The sequence below is a fragment of the Python bivittatus genome, unplaced genomic scaffold (assembly GCF_059951505.1).
Source record: "Python bivittatus isolate LINGU-HERP-01145 unplaced genomic scaffold, Pbiv_v1 ctg000610_np1212, whole genome shotgun sequence".
NCBI lineage: Eukaryota > Metazoa > Chordata > Lepidosauria > Squamata > Pythonidae > Python > Python bivittatus.
The window spans coordinates 29,255,173-29,275,431 of record NW_028277088.1 but is presented as its reverse complement, the minus strand read 5'-3'; the positions used below and the strand labels follow the sequence as shown (position 1 = coordinate 29,275,431).

Genomic DNA, 20,259 nt, shown 5'->3' with positions numbered 1-20,259 from the left:
AAAAAAAAGCAGGTAAAGAAAGCTTTATACAAGTTGAAGATACACAAATTTCTAGCCAGCTTTTATGATTTATGGAGCATTACGGATGCTGTCATATCTGTGGTTGGTTGCATTTTACATTGCTAATATATAAATTAAATTTGGAATATTCATATAGACAGAGTTGTTGGATAAGGAAGAAGAGGTGAATAGTAAAATTAGCCCTGCTTTGTGGAATGGCATTATCCCAACATATCTGGGATGTATATATGCCAGGAATGTGCAACCTCCAGCTCATGGTTTAGATATGGCTGCCTATTCTCCACATCCAACCTGCCAAGGCTCAAGCCAACACCCCTCCTTTTATTTCCTTTCTTGATGTTCACGGACGGAACAATTGCTCCCAGTATCTATGTGAATGGAAGAAAGGCTGTCAGAGGGTGGAAGAAGTTGGGAGTGAGTACTTCTGCAGTACTCTTGGCTTGAAGGTGGCATATAGTTCAGATTCTAATTTTGGACTCTCACACAGTTCCTATTCCTTACACAGGTCTATTCCATAGACTTTTTTGTACGACCCATGGAATATGCATAGGAATATAGGAAACGTTTCTTGTATTTTGCCTAAGTAATTAGTTCAGCATTATTATTGCTATTTGTCTCTAGATATATGTAGTAGTGATTTTCCCCCCATCATTTTGCTCAGATTATATATTTTGCTCAGATTATATATTTTCATGATCCCTGTTACAACTGACGAAACCAGTAGAACTTACTATTAGATATGAAGGCAAAAAAGCTGCTTTGCTGTGTGTGGGGGCACAAACACAGCACTTATCTCCAACACCTTAAATCAAATGTGCCTTTTCCCAGGAGTCCAGGGGAGCTGCAAAGGACAGGTACATGATTCCAGGAAAAGACACAGCAGTTTTCAGGAGTTGTGAACAGAGATTATGTCTGTATTCCTGGTTGAGGGAAGCACCTTTTGGCCTTCAACTCTGAAGTACAGTGTGGCCCTACTTTCACTTTTGGGAACCCTCCATCCCCAACTATTTTAATAGTTTCCCAGCTAAATTTATTAGAAATTATGGTAAATAGATATAATTCCTAATAATATGAAAGACTGAAGATAAAGTCCAAACTAACACAAAGAGAACAAAAACAGCATGAAAATTATTCTGTATCTTGGGTGCTTCAATATCATTGACATTGAGGCATTGTGATATCAGTTGAATTAAAAAAAAAAAAATTACAAGCGGTCTCCATATCACTCTATTAAATCTACTGAGATTTAATGGTGGTGGTGGGGGGATTTAGTCATCTAGCACTATACAGTTCAAAGCACGAGTCTTCCCCTTTTAAATCTTAAGACCTGATAGGACCTCCTAGAGAGAAACACAGGGACTGCTGACACTGTTGCTTTGGTTTCCACTGCTGAATGAACATCTGGATCTAAGACTAAACAGAAACGCAGACCTAAAAGATTCAGCATACTCTGTATCGTGCATGCATGCCACTTTGCTTGGATCCAAGTTCTATGGAATGAAAACTCTGCCACTGATGTGACAGAAGGAGCACAAATAGGCAAGGATGACAAGAATTCAATGTAATGGAGCAGCAAAATTCATTACTGGAAAGAGAAGTCTTTATGCTATAGAGAATCATGATACTCTGGCTGAAAGATAGGGAGAGTGAAGTACTGAAATGGAATGCTTGCTACCCTTAATTATCCTTATTTGTGGAGAAGCAAAAGAACTGGTTGTAACTGTAGGAAGAGGTAATTAAGATGATAATGTTAATCTAAAGTATTAACATTTGAACAAAAAAGGTTGGTTCCTGAGGAAAATAGAGAATTATATTTTTGTCTAAAGTACCTTGGAATGCCAGTGAAGATAAAACAGGGAATGAGCATTTACTAATTATGAATTAGTTTTACTAATTACAAAATTACTAATTTTGAACAGGAAATGTGACATCTAGTTACAGAGAAATGAGTGAAAAGAACTTTGTCTTTTCATTCAGCATAGTTAGGTTTCAGTAATAAAAATGAGAAGGTTGACTGAAATTTAGTTACATGAGGATAATTAAGACTTCATCAGTGAGTTGAATGCAACTAGGACTTCAGCCAAAGGTTGAAATGAAGATAAACAAAACAAACAAGCAAAATAATTGCATTGCAAATAGAACCCGTTGATTTTATTCAATGCAACAAGCATTTTAGTGGAAATGATTAAAGTCCTTAACATGCATTTCTTGAAGCACCAAGAATTGTGGCAGCAACACAACTGTGGTGGCAGCTAGAACCTTCATGCTAGCTTATAGAAATAGCTACTTTATTTTTTTAAACAACTGTAGTTTATCAAATAGTTTCTCCCAACCTCGTAACATCTAGTCTTTGATGGCTGGGAGTTATGGAAATAAAGTCCAACATATCTGAAAGACTGGGCAGGCCTGCCACAGTTACAGATTGAAATTGTTAAATGTACAGACTTATTTTTTCTCTTAAAGAAATATTTTTGTCTTCAAAATCAAAAGTGCTATAAAATTTAGTGTCATTAATACATTTCCACAATATGCGGGGCATAAGAATGTCCTGAAATGTAGCATGAAACAGTTTTTAAACTTATAAGTTCTAATATTATGACTTGGGTGCGACACTGCAACCTGTTCCCCTAATATTCCCAGCCCCAGTTTTATTCATATGTAAAATGTTCATGGGTTACTTTAGTTTGGTCTTCCACTTTACACATGCCACACTGATCAATGGAAAGTAGAGCTTTGTTTGTATATGTGTGTGTATGGGTGTGTGTATGATTGAAGGGATATATACTGTGTGTGTGTGTGTGTGTGTAATCAATCAGCGTTGACTCCTGCCTAGTCTAGTCCCTTGTAGTTTTCTTGGCAAGATTTTGGAAGTGGTTTGCCATTGCCTCCTTCCTAGGGCTAGAGAGAATGACTGACCCAAGGTCACCCAGCTGGCTTTGTGCCTAAGGCAGGACTAGAACTCATGGCCTCCAAGTTTCTAGCCTGTTGTCTTAACCACTACACCAAACTGGCTCTCAGAGCTTAGTATATAGGCAGGCAAAAATCTAGTTTGAATTTTAAAAATATAGTTATTGAAAATGTTAAGATATAGGAATCCTTAAAGTGTATACATTATTTATATGGAACTGTTTGCTGAAAATATATTGTATAGCCAATAAATCTTGTAACTATTATTGTTCATAGAGTATGGGAACAGGCATAAAAAACGAAGTGATACTTGGAAGGGGCTGCTTCACAAAATGCATTGGTCCAAGTGAAATACCCTTGTTTGAGTTATTAAAGTAACCATGTCCTCTAGAACAGCATTTCTCAGTCCACACATCTTAAAGCTGCCAAGGTTGAGAAACACTAGAAGCATCTAGAAGGTTGGATGCAGGTGCTTTGAAGGCCACCCATAGTGCCTCTGCATCATATATATAGTACATTAGCTGTTTCACTTCATTAGCAGCCTCAGTGGGAATACTGAATGTGCATGTGCATAAATGCACACGCATTGGGAAAAGCCTTTGAAGAAACTGTGCTGAGCTTTCCAGAGGATGCAGCCGCTTTAACACTTTGAGGAGAGACATAGCTTTCTGTTTTTCTTTTGAACTCTAAGATTTTATGTAATGAAATGTCATTCATACATAAGTTTTTAATAATGGGCAGCATTTGGAACAACATATCACAAAATGTGACCTAATGCTGATACAGGTGTTCAAAACTTTTCATGTCTGAAACATTTTGAGCTCAAAATGGATTTACCTAACTATTCCAGAAGTTCTTTGATGTCAAAATGGCCTTAATTCAAGGTCAAGACATCTATTTTGATTCTGAAGCAGAACTGTTTCAAGTTTGAAACACTTCTGCAATGGTTCAAACTTGAAACACAGCATTTCTGTATTGCAGCATTATGAATTCAAAATGTTTTGCACATCCCTAAATGATGACGATAAAAATGAGTATGATATTGTGAGTGCTGTATCTAGACACAAAATATTTTTTTCCAGAGGAAAAAAATTAAGGCATAAAGCTTAAGCTAGAAAATTAGAGTTTTAATTATTGATAATGTGCATAAATCTTATAAGTATTATTGTTCATAGAGCATGGGAACAGGCATAAAAAACAAAGTGGTACTTGGAAGGGACTGCTTCACAAAATGCATTGGTCCAAGTGAAATGCCCTTCCTTTGCTCTTCACTGCTTTTGTGATCTTTTCTAATGATTTATCTAGAATCCTTTTCATCAGCAATGACATACAAAGAAAAAGCTTCCAGAAGGATAGCTGTATTAAATTTTCTGAAGGGAAAACAATGAGGGAATCTTGTGCCACCTCAGAGGTTAATATATTCATTACTGTATAAGCTTCATTAATCTACTTCAGCACGTGAAAGGTGACTACTGATCATGGGTTACTATGTTTTCACTGCAGCATATTCAGCTATTTTTAAAAAGTATATTGTCCTGCCCAAGTTGATGTCTAGATTTTGTTTAAAAGTTGATGCCACTCCAGAAAACATGCAATCCTATAAATGCTGTTCTAGGAGTTAGTTGAAGAAATTGAGCTTATCATCTAGCAAATATGCACAGGTTTGTGTTTCACTGTGGGGTAATTATTTGGGAATTAAGGCAGTAAGCTGGACAGGACTAACTAGTCCTACTGATTTGAATGAAACTGAAATATGATCAATTTGTCCTACACTGGAGACGTTAGCTCTTAATATGTTTTTTTTTTTAATTAAAAAAATCCTTAATATGGTCATCTTGTACTTCTTATCTGTAAGTTCCTGAGGACTACCACCAATTCTATAATATCTCATGAGCAAATAAATCACTTCCATACTAATTTTTAAAACACTTGGAGTCAAATAATATTCATGTGTCAAAATTTTGGATAACCAGAATCAAAATTCTGGAAAACTAGTATTTATTTACATTACAGTCTTCAAGGTGATAAAATGGTTGATCCACATATTTAAGACAAATGTGATGAGGATAAAATGAACATGCACAGAGAATCTTTCCATATTTTTTACAATGTGTAATGGTTAATGTGGGATCACATAACAGACCAAAAATAGACTTTGTGTAATTTAAACTGGGAAATAAAATCATGGTCCTAAATCCACTGTTTGAACAATAATAAGCAAACATATTGCCAATATGAAATAAAAAGCACTAGTTGAAAATTAATCAAATTTACACAAAGTCAAGTAGGTGAAAGGGAATCATTTGAGAAAAAAAAAACTTTATTTGCGAAAGGAATATATAGATTTGTATTAGGCAAAATAGGGAACATACAAACAGAATATTTTTACAACACGAACAAGAGATCACCAAAAGTGTAAATTATAATAAATACAATAGATTTTAAGTGTGACAATTAGCAATCAAAAATAAGATTCCTTAAACCCGGTTTTCCCTTTTCACTGGTTTCAGGTAATTTCTCAAAAATTTGAATGGCATGGAAATCCATTGACTAGAATGGGGTAAATTTTCTCAACTGCATTATAAAAATACCTTTTTAGTTACATGTGTTTTTGAAACATTTTTTATAGAAAAATGTATTCATATTCATATTCTTATCCAAATAAAATGTACACAAAAGATGCACTATTTCTGTTTCACTGTGCTAAAAAGACTGTATGAATAAAAAGAAATTAAAATGTGTAGAATCTGAACATATTTCCCCTATCATATGCCTGTTTCGTGACTTCTGTTCAGGAAAAAACAGCTTCCACAGATGCATTACATTCTAAAACCTCATAATGGTCTGTCTGTATACGCTAATGAAGTTGATGGAAATACTTTAGCTGGCCTCTACTGGAAAAAACAATTCTGTTCCTAAAGTTCAACAATGAATTATCACCTTCTATGCCCCTCCTCCTCAAAGCGTTGCACATATTTAAGAGGTTGTCTGAATGGTGGAGTTCTCTGTTTCAGGTTTAGTAAATCAAACTGCTTGTGGGAAGTCAGATATACACATTGAGGAGAGGTGGGGGGAGGGGAAGCACCAAATAAACAGCACTAGAGAAAATGCTTCCAATCCCTAAATGTGACTAGAAAAGGCAACAGTTGTACTATAGGTGTACAGTTTAGAATTTAGAATTGCTTTACGCATCACCATTTTCTTATTCTGGTATTTTCCCTGTGCAAGAAACTCATGTTCACCATCATATGTGAACATTTGCCTATTTTGCCACACATATACATGATGATCACAGTGGTAATCACATGTAATCTGAGTTAGGTAGATATCTACATTTGTCACAAGAAATAACCTAGATATAAACCTTCAACTATGAACATTGTCCAGTGTAAGAAAATAGTCAATTATAAAGACATTTTATTTGCCTGTCCACCCTATCTTTTATGATTATAGGTATATACCTATACATGGAAAACATTATTCTGTACATATTGTAACATTTTATAATGGATTCTAGAAAATAAAGTTAAAATGTAAATACCACAAGCTTATATTAGAACAATATTCTTCATTTGGCAAAACACCTCTCTTTGTTGAAAAGGATACTGAACCTTAAAATACCTTAAAATATAAACAGTATAACAGAAAAAAAGTGTCAAAATTCACTCCAGGTCAGTCCTGGATTATCCATAAGGGGATGTTAATACAGTGAATCTTTAGCTAAACAGAAGTAAACTACAACATAGTAAACATATCAAAAGGAAATAGAAAAGGAAATGTTTCACTGGAAAACTTCCTTAATGATTTCCCTATTTGCTGTGCTGTTTTCTCTGAACATAAATCAACTCATACAGTGCCCTTTACAAAACAGAGAATAAAACACTACCCTCTGCTTCTCTTTGCTCAGTTCTTACATTCCAAGTGCATGAATTACTTGGACTTCCTGTTTCCACAAGGCATTTCTGTCCAGCTCCACACAATTATTATTCTTCGGGAAAAAAGAAGTGACTGACACAGCACTGACTTAAGTAAGCAACAGTTTCTACTGCATATCAAGTTATCCCAATGATATAGCATTTGAAAGGACCAGAATCCTTCTGGAGGCACAACCACCTACAAATGCATGCATGCCTCGGGGGGGGGGGGGGGGACGGGGGACAAAACCCTCTTTAACATACTAGTGGTTGTATATAACATACTTTTGTACATAGTTCTTAAGAAAAATTCCCCAAATGATATTGTTGTTTTATCATATTTTATAATTCACATATTACTAGGAATCTGGATAAGCACCGAAGCATCTATGCTTTGCAAAATGTCCCCAATGGCTTTGATGGGCTACTTCATAATGAATGGTTGTTGCCTTTTGAACAACGAAAGAAGTGTGCTGGAAAACGTTGTCCCCCAGGTGGATGCTGAAAACATTGACACTGTCATCAGCATGTAACCCTTCTGCTAAAGTCTGTGCTGTTTTGTCATTTTACTTTTTTTGAACAAGTCAGCTGATGGGAAAAGATCTAGTAACTTAAAAGTTAGGTTTCTTGCTACAAATACCTTCAAATGGAATAGAGGCAAGAATGTTTTTTTTTTGAAAAGGGACATAAAATTAATGAATGTAGAAAGGAAAAAAAACCCCAAAAAACAAAATTCATTTTGAACAGTGCATTCAATTTTTTTCCATTAGCTTTCTATCTTGGTTCCCTCATATTATATTCTATATACAAAGCTCAGATCATTGATATTTGGACCAGAATCTGTCTAACAAAGGAAAGAAGATTCCTCTTCTTTTAACAGTGTGTAGGACTAGTATTGTACATCATGTACAAACTGAAGAAAATGTACATTAAGCAAGGTCAAAGAAGTTTAGAGATAGGCAAGAGTGAGTGTGAAAGAGCACAATTCTCAGGTTTGGTCAGCAGTCACTGATCTCCACAGTAAGTTTATACAATAATGAGTTCCTTTCCACTAGAACTAATGTGGCAGAATCCATTATAGCTAATATGCCTTCTACTAATAACTAAAAAGTGTATACAACAGCAAGTCATCCTTAATTTAACAAGCACTTTTTCACTATGCTTAAAGTATGGGCCCATCTGCTGTTCTTACGTTTGCTGAATGTTAAAACACATAATTCCTTGGGATTCTGAAGATGGAAAAATATAATAAACATTCTGTCTATTAGGGATTTTAAAATGTTATTATGATTGTACTCAAATAATCACTTTAATTACAAAACCTGGAGCTAAATCTTTGCCTATTACCTGTTGCATAAAAGCAGCTTTCTCCCCAGATTCCATTTGCTGATTTTGAATATCATCATCACTGTCCCTTGGTTCCTCTTTCACCTTCACAGCCCCCAGAGGTTGTCCCAGTTTGCTGTCCAAAGAAATACTACTGCCGTCATCCCTAATGCTGATACCAACAGGAGAAACTCTTTCTTCCTGCATCAAATGTTCTCCTTGAAGTTCTTCTTCGGCTTCTTCTAAACTGCCAGGTTGTTTTAATTGTTCTATAGACTTAGAAAGCATCTGAAATAGGGAACAGGAATGGGGTGAAGGGAGTAGACAGAGAAATATAAGGATGAAAAGCTACTTGGCTTAATTCTTTACGATGGAATTAAATGAACAGTTTGTGGCACAGTAATTTTTATAAAAGAGAATTTAGTTTCAGTGGACAATATAACTGACACCTGTATATTACAAGAAAATGCACATTTTGCATTTTATTATAGAAAAGTATGCACAAAGCTACAGTTTACTATGGAAAACTGCATGGAAAAAATTATACTAGAAAAACTGTGTACAACAACATATACATTAGAAGTCCATTACAATATATGTATGAGTATATCCACATACTTGTTATGCCAAGTTCATAAACAGCAAAACTAAACAGAATTTGTCAACTGAACATGCATATGTAACAGATGCTGATTTTACTCATGTTTTTTACTTTTAAATACAGCATTTTCTGTAACAGATGGTGCTCCTTCCCAAGTAAGAAATATAGTAGCTGTAAGATCTTTAAATTATGAATTTAAAACTATACAGTTGTTTCACTGCTCAGCAGACTTTGAAGATTTAGGGATATGATGAAAAACTAGCTTAGTTTTATGTAGTTGTGTTTTCAACTTCTAAATGTGAATTTTATTTTAAAGCTACTATACTTATTATTAGGTGGTTCCTCATTCTTCTGTCTCTACAGGCAAGTGTGTAGAGATGACAGTGGAGAATAATGGGAAGTATTAACTAGTATGTGTGTGTGAGAGAGAGAGATTAACATCATGCTAGATGATTTTCAACAACTTTTGTAACAACTGCTAAGGGAGAAAACAGATAACTAATTTTCTAATTATACTTGACTAATTGCCTCCTAATTAGCAATATCTATATAAATGTTCCTAAATATTATTGGAATGTCCTAAATGTCCTAAATATTATTGGAACATTCCTATAGTTTTCAGATTGCATCATTGTAGTTTATTAAATGACAGCAAACTGACTTTGGCTTTTCTTTATTTTCTTTTATTCATTGTAAGTGAGCCTGTTGCAAAGTTGATAATCTTGGGCTGCTGATATTTGCCTTTGCTAGCTGCAATTATACATAACTCAATAAATGAAGAAGAAAATACAAGAAGAAAATTAAAAGACTGATAATAATTTCATTTGGGATCCCAGATTTCCTTCTGAAAACAACAGCACATTTGGGTAAGAGCAAGGAATAGTAGCACATTGATCTTTTGTAGTGTGATGATGGAACTCAAGATAGATGCTATACAAGGAAGCACACATTCTCCAATTGCTTCCAAAACTGCTGAAATGGATCAAGTATGCAAAGAAACTAGCTGCTTATCTTCAGAATAGACAAGATATTCAGACGCTTGAAACATCTGTTACTGAACCACCAGAAATGGCTGCTGCTGACTGGCTAGTTGAAAAATACAAGCTAAAACATCTGTGTGACAGATAATCATCTACAGCTACATGAGTCACTGATGCTGGACCAGCTGTAAAACATTCCATATGCCAGTTGCTCGGCATCAGGTGGGTTACCCTTAAAGAGAATCCAAGAGAGAATGAGATCCAGATTACAGCCCAGTTAGGAAACATATTTATTTCCTCACTGTACTCCTTCTGCATGCTTTCAAGTTCAAAGTGAGGATCTTTTTTTCTTCTGCAATGCATTATATTTCTATTCTTGCAGACCTGATAAAGGCAGATGTTGCAACCCTCATGTGACATCTGGAATAGTTCACATAAAGAGCACATTTACAGCAACTTTAGCACTGATACACTAAATAAATTCCAAGTCTTTTTTGGAGTATATATATCTACTATATATAAAAGTAGATTTATATACATAAGTGGATTTTTAGAACATCTACACATACATACACTCTCACATACAGAGAAAGTAAGCATTAATATCCTTGTTTCACCAAAGTGAGAGCTGCAGTCCCCCAAGAACATGTTGTGTGTGACTGAAGAAATTTAGATCATTTTTCTGCTAAAATATCCTTAATTGAATTTTTTAAAAATAACATTTCAGCTTAATCAAATGTAACTGATCACTACCTTTCTATGCAATTGTCACAGGATGTCTCTAGCTCCCAGTCAGAAATTCAAGGGGAAGAACCCATATGGCTGTGGTAGGAAAACAACTGGAGCTCAATCTAATTTTTGCAGCAGGGGGTTGGAATTAGGGATGCATTTATTTGTCTCCTAGCAGCTGTAAAGGACTGAGAAGCTGACAAAATTTCTGGAATCAAAACTAGCACAAAGGAAAAAGCTGGAAACCTTTGAGAATCAAGGGTGCATTGTATTTGACCAAAGAGGCCAACCAAGCTATTAGACAGCCTGGAACTGTTTGTCTCTAGGCAAGCAGGAAATCAAGTGCTCATAGGACAGAGAAGCTTGGAGGATTTGAGTTAGAACAAGGCTGTGGCAGATAACTTGGAGGGCTGACCCAAGATACTATGCTAACTGAAGTACAGAATAAGATGTTATAATCCCAACTTCCACGCCATACACAAAACCTGTAAGACTGATATTGGGACATGGCAGGTGATATGGGGTAGGCCAGGTTATTCGCATCAGCTGCTGCTGAATTATACCCTAAATGCTGGCTGATTACATGATTTTAAGATATATTTGACAGTTCAATATAAAGCAGATAAATTTTAGCATGTGTGTTTCCGGGCACTCAGTAAGGAAAAAGAAAATCATGTCCCTCATAATAAGGATATTAAAAATAACAGCAGCATTTGAAGCAGGATTGGCAATTTAATAATGGCAGAAAGTGAAGAAGAACTAAAGAGCCTCTTGATGAGGGTGAAAGAGGAGAGTGCAAAAGCTGGCTTGAAACTCAACATTAAAAAAACTAAGATCATGGCATCTGGACCCATCAATTCCTGGCAAATAGAAGGGGTAGAAATGGAAGCAGTAACAGACTTCATTTATTTGGGATCCAAGATCACCGCAGACGGAGACTGCAGTCATGAAATTAAAAGACGCTTGCTCCTTGGGAGGAAAGCTATGGCAAACCTAGATAGCATATTAAAAAGCAGAGACGTCACCTTGCCGACAAAGATCCGCATAGTCAAAGCTATGGTTTTTCCAGTAGTAATGTATGGCTGTGAGAGCTGGACCATAAAGAAGGCTGAATGCCGAAGAATTGATGCCTTTGAACTGTGGTGCTGCAGAAGACTCTTAAGAGTCCCCTGGACTGCTAGGAGGTCAAACCAGTCAACCTTAAAGGAAATCAACCCTGATTGCTCATTGGAAGGATTGATAATGAAGCTCAAACTCAGATACTTTGGTCACCTAATGCGAAGAGAGGACTCTTTGGAAAAGACCCTGATGCTGGGAAAGATTGAAGGCAAAAGGAGAAGAGGACGGCAGAGGATGAGATGGTTAGATAGCATCACTGAAACAATGAGCATGAAACTGAGCAAACTCAGGGAGGCAGTGAAGGACAGGAAGGCCTGGCGCAATACGGTTCATGGGGTCACGAAGAGTCGGACACGACTTAACGACTGAACAACAATGGCAATTTAAAATCTATACTGGTCGTTTTCATGCTCATATTATCTGTAAATACATGGACATAGGATATACAAGGCTTACTATTTAAATCTTACTCAACATACAGAACAGTGGCTGTACCTCTCAAAGATGCTAATGGGTGATTTTTTTCTTAACAGCTACCTAAGGAAAAAAATCTTGTGAATGATAATCAGTATAAAAGGCCAACTGCTAAGTTAAGTTTTCTTGTTGATTTGTTTGACATTTGTGTTGTGTGTGGTAGGTACAGTACATATGTAGCTAAGTAGAGATAGACACTCTCTTGAAGCACTCCTTCCCAATCATTTCTGAAGCATTCACAGCCCTAGTACAATCCATTCTACCAATTAATTACATGTTCTTCTAGTTACAGAGATTAGATATTAGCTCTTCTGTTAGAATATGAATTTTAACACTTTTAACAATACAAAGCCTGTCCAGATCACAGCCTATCCAATATACAGGCTGTCCAATTTTGGAACAGGAATCCAAATTTTTTCATCTAACATCCTGTAACCTCAATTAACAATTCAAATGTAAAGTTTCAGTATAGTTAACTTTGAAATAATTATGTAGAGGAATGTTCCCTGACAGAAATATAATAGAAAATATATGCTTTGTACAGAAGAGGAACTGGTTTATGTTGGGGATGGTGTTTAACTGAACATGCTGTTCGCAAACAATTTAGTACACCTACACACACACAACCCTATCAATATATTCTCCTCTCCACATATTTCTATATTTGCAAATCATCCTTGCTTCCACCCCATCCATACTTACATTCATACTTTGCTTCTTGTTCTTTTTTTAACCTCATGACATAATTTCTGGCTCCAAGACAGTAAATGCCACCTGCTAAATGCTTCAGCAGTTGCTCTCAAGAATCAGAATTTTAGAAAGGCTAAAATATTAATATTTAGACAGCAAAATATTTTATACTAAGAGTATTTTGCACTATTATATATAAATTGAATGAATGAATGAATGAATGAATGAATGAATAAACTATTATGAGCAAAATAAATTTGACTTGTTTTTTATATAAAGATTTTCCAGAAGAACTGAAATAGCTAAATAAGAACTAAACCTAAAACTTCATTTTGTTTAGAAACAGAAATGTATACTTGACTCAAAATATATTTATAAATGCATATTTTATTATTATAATGGTTTTTAAAAAAGTATTTAAATAATTTTTGCACATTTTTAAAAAATCATAATAATGCAGAGATGGGAAAATATATTATGAATGACATAATATATATGAACAGAAATACTCATCCCTACTACAGGTGTCAAATTTGACATCCCACTTTGAGAGTGGGGGCTTGTCAACTACAGGAACTAGGTGAAAGTCAGTCTGATTCTGCTTCCCTCAATCAGTTATAACTGTATCCAATTGGTTAGGGATTTCAGTCACTTAACAACTGTAGGTATATAATCAAGTCCAAAATATACAACGGCTATATAAAGAAATCCTAAATGTACATGTTGTTTGCCTACAGGCCTATGATTTAGAAAGACAATTCTTTAATAATGAATGTATAGTCTATTTGAACTAATGACTAGATTAAAATCTGTATTTTTTTTCTTCACAACACCAGTGCTTGCAAATTATTAAGATGTAAAAAAGGAGCTTCCAATAAATGATACCTGAACCATTTCTTTTTTACTTTTCTTTTTTCTTTTTTTTTGTTCCCCAGAAAATTAAATCACAAGGAACTTGCATAAGCCCATCTAAGCAGGGGCAGTAGTACAGGATTTTTTATTTTTTTTTTGAAAAAATGAAGCAAGCAAGCAAGCGACTTCACTCAACATGAAAATATAAGTAAATAAACTGGCTACTGAATATAATACATAGATACACACACACGTGCATTTCCCAAGTGTTAGCTTTCATAAAATCCATAATTTCCTGCAGTCCTTCAGATTAAATAGCCATGCAGATGTTCAAACAACAAAGGACCCATAAAGCACCTACTAAGAGGAGCAGAATAAAGGACTACAGAGATAAATTAGGTTGCATACTCTCTGCAAAGTACTCCAAAAAGCATGACATAAATTCCTAAGGGGCATAATTTATACTAGTCAGTTTAGCTAAAACCAATATTATGCATAGATCCATCCATGCATTTAATCACTTGTGGCAGTAAGCAGCTGTTTATTTAAATAATGAAAACATATAGATTTTTCTTCTTTCAACCTCAATAAAACCTATTTAGAGAAATTGTCTTCATGAAATAAAAATTAATATTTTATAAGATTAGCAATACCAAAGCAAATATTGATAAAATACTCAAAAGTATTTAGTTTAGGTGATTAAGGATCCTGTGATGACTAAAAGCTGGAACAATTATTTATTGATAACCCTGACTTCTTTACTATTTATTTACATAGCTGTAGCTCTTATGAGGCTTCCATTCCACACTGCAAGATTGCAGTTCATCGTAAGGAATGGGAATACAGGAATACAGGCTGTCTGCCATACCATTCTAAGGGCTTTGGGATAGCTCTGCAGCTCTGAATGTTGCTACAACCTTGAGGCTGGATTTTCTGAAAGTTGCTCAAGGTGTTTTCCTGACAGAAGTCATAGGCTGTAACTTCACCTGCTGAATTAAGAACCACTATTTGTGTTTCGTATTTTACAGACTTTGTTAAGTGTGAGTGATACATGTTTCATCTAGATTTATGTTTGCTCTACACTGGCAGTAGGACTTTGGAAGCAAGACTAGATTATCAGATTTAGAACATGGTCCTTGGGGAATTCTGTTATTAAAATTATCTCCCAATTTTATATTTGTATCTTATCAAAGCGTAATTTTGTTAGAGGTTTCACTGAAATGCTCTCAAACTATGGCTGAAACTCAACTCTACCTCTCATTTCATTGTAGAACTCAGGCAGAAGTTCAAGATAGATAAACAAACTGACACTTAATTCAAACAAATGAGGACTCTGGATAGGTAAATTGATTAATATGGATTTTTTTTAAAAAAAGATGTTTCGTCTTAGGTGCCTGTACTCCCTTTGAATAATCAAATGTATATAGTTTTATAGCTGTCCTGGATTCAACTTTAACAGGGAAGTCTCAGGTGGTCAGAAGTAGTTTTTAGCAATTTAGACTAGATCTTTTTGCCTTTCCAGGCAATGTAGGAGACAATGTATTTTGAGTTGATCCAGAATACAATTTTTAGTTTTGCATGATCTGGAACTGGTAGAAGCAGATCAAGAGAAGAATCTTGGAATTCTGATAGGTAGCTGATTGAGAACACAACCCAATGTGTGACTGTTGTGAAAAAAGGAAAACATATGCTGGAGATCTTTCATACAGCTCTACAGAACAATCTACAGTTATGTCAATTCAAGGGTACGTACAACTTGAAATTTACAACAATGGGAGTTTGTAGCTTAAAAAAAATGTGTAGATGGAAAATTTAGGGTGTAAAATTAGGCATGATGTAGAAGGAAGTGGATAGAAAGTTACAGTATTTTTTCTTCTTTTTCTCATAGTATGAGAAACTGAATCTGAATCAGAATGATTTGTGAGAGGGGCAAAGGGGATCAGAGTGATGCTAGCAATGTTGCACCCTTTTTTAAGGGTCATGACACATAGAAAGGGGTGGAGCTTGTGAAACCATGATGCTTTCATCATTCTGACAAAAATAGTGAAAGATTATGGTTGCCACTAAGCTGAATGATGTGGATTCTAACAAATCAAAAAGAAATATATCTTTGCACAGTACATCCAATTCACTATCATAAGCTATAGAGATGACTACAAATTTTAAATAATTGACAAAATAACAACATCAATTGTTATTAGTCATCATGATTAAATTTTATGCCCTGGATTGGGGCAGTATGCCTCTTAATGTTAGTTATTGAAATAGTAGAGCACTATAGTGATGACCTGCTTGAGGGCTTCTTTTGGGGAAACAGATGGCTCCTGGGGGAAGCAAATACTGGACCTGGCAGATTTTATTTTTAACATTTCAGGTAACAGAAAATAGCTTGGTGTACATGGTGTGAATAGAAGTGGCATCTTTTAAATCAGAGATAGTTAATAGGAGTTGAAAACAGTAAAAGTTCTGTTGCAGTGTCAGTCTTTTGATACCTACGACAATTTGGTTAACTGGAACTGCCAGACATGCTATTCCTTTTATTGGACAGAATGGAGTTCTAAAAATTATGATCAAAGGACTCTGCAAGGAAACAAGCTGTCATCTCAATAGAATTATATTAAATCTGGCAACAGCAAAGTATCTTTAAATAGGAAGCCGAGTTCAGGTTTCCACACATTCATTTTTCAAAAAGTAAGGGCAAGACTCTCTGCTGACTTCTAGATGAGATGTCAAAATTTGCATCTCAGCTAAAATGTTTTGAGAAGGTCAGTATATTGCATCCCACAGGTATAAACTTCAGACTCCAATGAGAAGGGATACTGTTTCCTACATCAAAAGCTGGGTCTCCGACAAATGACAGAAGAAACCATTTGGGATTTTTTCTCTCACTACACTGAAATATTGCTAAGTTGTTGCTCCAATTTACTTGTTTCTTTCTTTTTATAGTAGAAATATTCCAGAAAAATCTGTATTTTGGGCTTGTGTTAGTATTTTGTAGTTGTCACTCTAATCACAGTGTTGGTTTATAGCTGGAATTGATTATAAGAGAACTGTATTTGAGTCAAGTACTTTTGTGATACTGAAAAATACAAAAGTATTCTTACAGAGGGAAGTCTGTAAAAATGTAGTTTCCCCAATTTTTCCCATGGCTTTATTATTGGAACACAAACAGTGTGTGTGATTTGATGCCACTCCACCTTTATTTTTAAGTCGTTTCTAAGTACTGAAAGTTGTTGTTGTTTAGTCGTTAAGTCGTGTCCGACTCTTCGTGACCCCATGAACCATATTGCGCCAGGCCTTCCTGTCCTTCACTGCCTCCCTGAGTTTGCTCAGTTTCATGCTCATTGCTTCAGTGATGCTATCTAACCATCTCATCCTCTGCCGTCCTCTTCTCCTTTTGCCTTCAATCTTTCCCAGCATCAGGGTCTTCTCCAAAGAGATCTCTCTTCGCATTAGGTACTAAAATGGATAAACCACTTAGACACAACATACAGTATAACATCACGGGGGAGCTGTTCTGACTAGGAATTTTTTCAGTTCTTCCATTACCTCCATTAAGCCTCAGCCTAATAGTAAATGGCAACCATGACATGCCAATCTTTTATATGCATTTCTTTGCCACTGAAGTTCATACAGCACTAACATTTTTTGGTATGAGGAGAATATGTTTTTCAGTGTACTATACTTTCAGTTAAGATGCAATTGTAGCTTATTGACTATCACGCTAAATGTGGTCCACTATCTAAGCATGGCAGACCAACTATCTTGGCTTCCTGCTTGGAACTACAAAAATCAGGGGATCTTATCTTGCATTTGGCAGATCATGATGCATTTTTAGATGGCTATATATGGCTAAAAGTGCCAGTGTAGTGTAGTGGTTAAGGTGCTGGACTAGAATTGGGGAGACCCAGGTTCTAGTCTTCCCTTAGGCTTAGAAGCTATCTAGGTAATTTTGGGCCAGTCACTCTCCCTCAGCTCTAGATGAGGAAGCTGAAAAGTATCTATCTATCGACTTGCACTAGACCAGTATGGTCAATTACATTACAGTCCAAAACCTTCAATGAAGAAGCCTTTATCCTGCAGTAGTTTGCATGATGATGAAGAGGATGAGGATCTTAATAAACTAACATAGAAGAAATAATAACATGTCTGAAAACATAAGAAAATAATATAAATTGAAATACTGGCTTCTTATAAAAAAAAGTGAAATGCAGCTTATCACTATGTTGTATCCCTTGAGAAAAATATCAGAGATTCTCTCTTTCAATCAGTAATAAAAGATTGCGTTTCTTCAGGCAACTGCATGATAGTGAAATATATTGAAAACCTGGGAGCTTCAAAATGTACCTATGCCATCTTGATTAAACATATGGAACACATAGTAAATGAAAAGCTAAGCAGAGTTGAAGTTGAGTAATCAAAACACCCAAGTTGAGAGGGGTTAACGTGCAAGGATTAGTTCTAAACTTTGAAGTTTTCTAGTCTTCATTTTTCCTAATTAAGATGAGATTTAATAATCAAACCACTGTACAAACTATATAGTTAAACTTCAGGTTGTGTTTCTAATTTGGCTGGGAATATTTAAGAGAACCTAAAGAATCAGCACCTCATGGGGGAAAAGCTACCCAGTGAGATGGATGTAACACAGTTTAAATTATTTTTGTCACATGATTGTTGATTATACCTACTATCACAAAAAGAGGGGGAAAAATAGTTTGTACTTAGGAGTCCTGGAAATTCCCTAAATAAATTGTCTACAAGAATAAACATATGATGTGTTAAAATCATGAAGCAGTTGTATAAAATACCTGACAAAAGATTCTATTATTCGAAGAATAGAACATAGAATGATCATACAATAGATGATGACAATGGATAACTATATTCTGACAGTAAAGTACTTAGATTCTTCTTAATTCTAACAGAAACCATTTGTATATGTCTAAAATATAGTGCCATTGAGTTCCTATATTTTAGAATGGGACTACTGTCTAATTTCTAGTTTTTATCTTTGTGCTGTGTGTGTTGTAAATTAGAATAGCTATTTCTATTGCATAACATTTTAGACTTGAATTATGTATTATGTGTAATAAAATAATGGCTTGCTTAGAAAATTTAAACTATCAAATCTCAGCTTAATAAGTGGAACTATGAATTAGCCTTGGGTTTCATGCAGCTGTTCCCATTCTCCCTTCTTGCATGCATGAATACAAAGCAGAATTCTCCCATTAATGTGATCCTGGCTTGTTCCAATGCTTATAATTGTAATTTCCTGGTTTAGGTGAAATAAAAAGTGATAATTAAGTTCTGCTCTGCTTTCAAAAGCACTGTGCAGACAGGAAAGAAGAGGTTGCAGAAAAGATGTGTTAATATTTTTATATCATTAAGCCAAGATACTGTTCTCTAAATCATAGTCACAGGAAATTCTGATAATTGTCAATAATTTTTAAAAAATTAAATGTAAAAGAACGTCTACTATAAACTGAAGCTATATCTAGCCATTTTTTCCCTCTTGAAGATATATGTATTATACATATTACTATATTTGTTGCGTGTAATATGTGTATATAATATGTGTATATATAATAGTGTATTATACATACTACTATATACTAGAGAGCCAGTTTGGTGTAGTGGTTAAGGCATCAGGCTAGAAACCAGGAGATGATGAGTTCTAGTCCTGCCTAGGCACAAAGCCAGCTGGCTGACCTTGGGCCAGTCATTTTCTCTCAGCCCTAGGAAGGAAGCAATGGCAAACCACTTCTGAAAAACCTTGCCAAGAAAACTGCATGGACTTGTCCAGGCAGTCTCCGAGAACTGGACATGATTAAACTGATTAAAAGAAAATGTTTTGTGTTACACTCAAATAGAAACTTACTTTGTTCATGTGAATCTGCTGCTGATACTGTTTCTGCTTCTCTAGAAACTGCTGATGCTGTTGCTGAATGACAAGTTGAGCCAATGTACTTTGAGGGAGGGGAGCAGACTGAGTTCGATTTAGTGGCCTGTGTCGAGGTAACTTATGTGCAACTCTTAGGCTAGGTGAGACTCTTTCTTTTGTTGCCAGTGGTAACTGTGGATGAAGAGGCACTGTACCTGCAAGTCAATGATATATGTCTCATCAAACGAAAAGCCAATGAAATCTGGGAATATCAAATATCTTATCATTTTTCATAAAATTGAACTGAGTATAGAATTAGGCTTGCGTGATATTTGAATCACCAATGTACATTGTTTTTCCAAACTGAAGCCACAATTTATTGTGAACCATCAAAATGAACATCTGCAATTTGACCTAACATAGAGACCTTGCACACATACACACTTGGTTTTAGTGCCCAAATTAATTTGAATAAAATAGGCCAGATTTGGATGATTCAAATAAATCTGGATGTCCAAATTGAACTGATTTTCTGAATCAAACCAACAAGTCAAGTCAATACAATGATCTGGACTGATAGTCTAAATCAAATTGGAATGGATTTGCACACTGTACAAAATAGCAACTTATGAATTCCATATTAATATTTCTTTTTCTTAAAAAAAAGTATGAGTAACATTTATACTGTAGTATAAATTAGAAATGATAGAAATGTTTACACAGTCTCTTCATTAATATTTTAAAAAACTTCAGTGCATGAAAGTT

The 20,259-nt window shown here is 35.2% G+C and overlaps 1 protein-coding gene across 4 annotated transcripts in view; it reads right to left on the bottom strand.

Annotated features, from left to right (window-relative positions):
* Window positions 1-5,722: 5,722 nt before the first annotated feature.
* The window catches only part of HDAC9 (histone deacetylase 9), an 85,160-nt gene continuing 70,623 nt past the window's right edge, over window positions 5,723-20,259 (bottom strand). For all 4 annotated transcript variants that reach the window (XM_088150674.1, XM_088150672.1, XM_088150673.1 and 1 more), the window contains exons 11-12: window positions 19,492-19,709; window positions 5,723-8,456 (exon numbers count right to left, since the gene is read on the bottom strand). In XM_088150674.1, coding sequence (XP_088006800.1) covers window positions 8,139-8,456; window positions 19,492-19,709 — 536 coding nt within the window. In that variant the 3' untranslated portion in view covers window positions 5,723-8,138. The remainder of the gene's footprint in view (window positions 8,457-19,491; window positions 19,710-20,259) is intronic.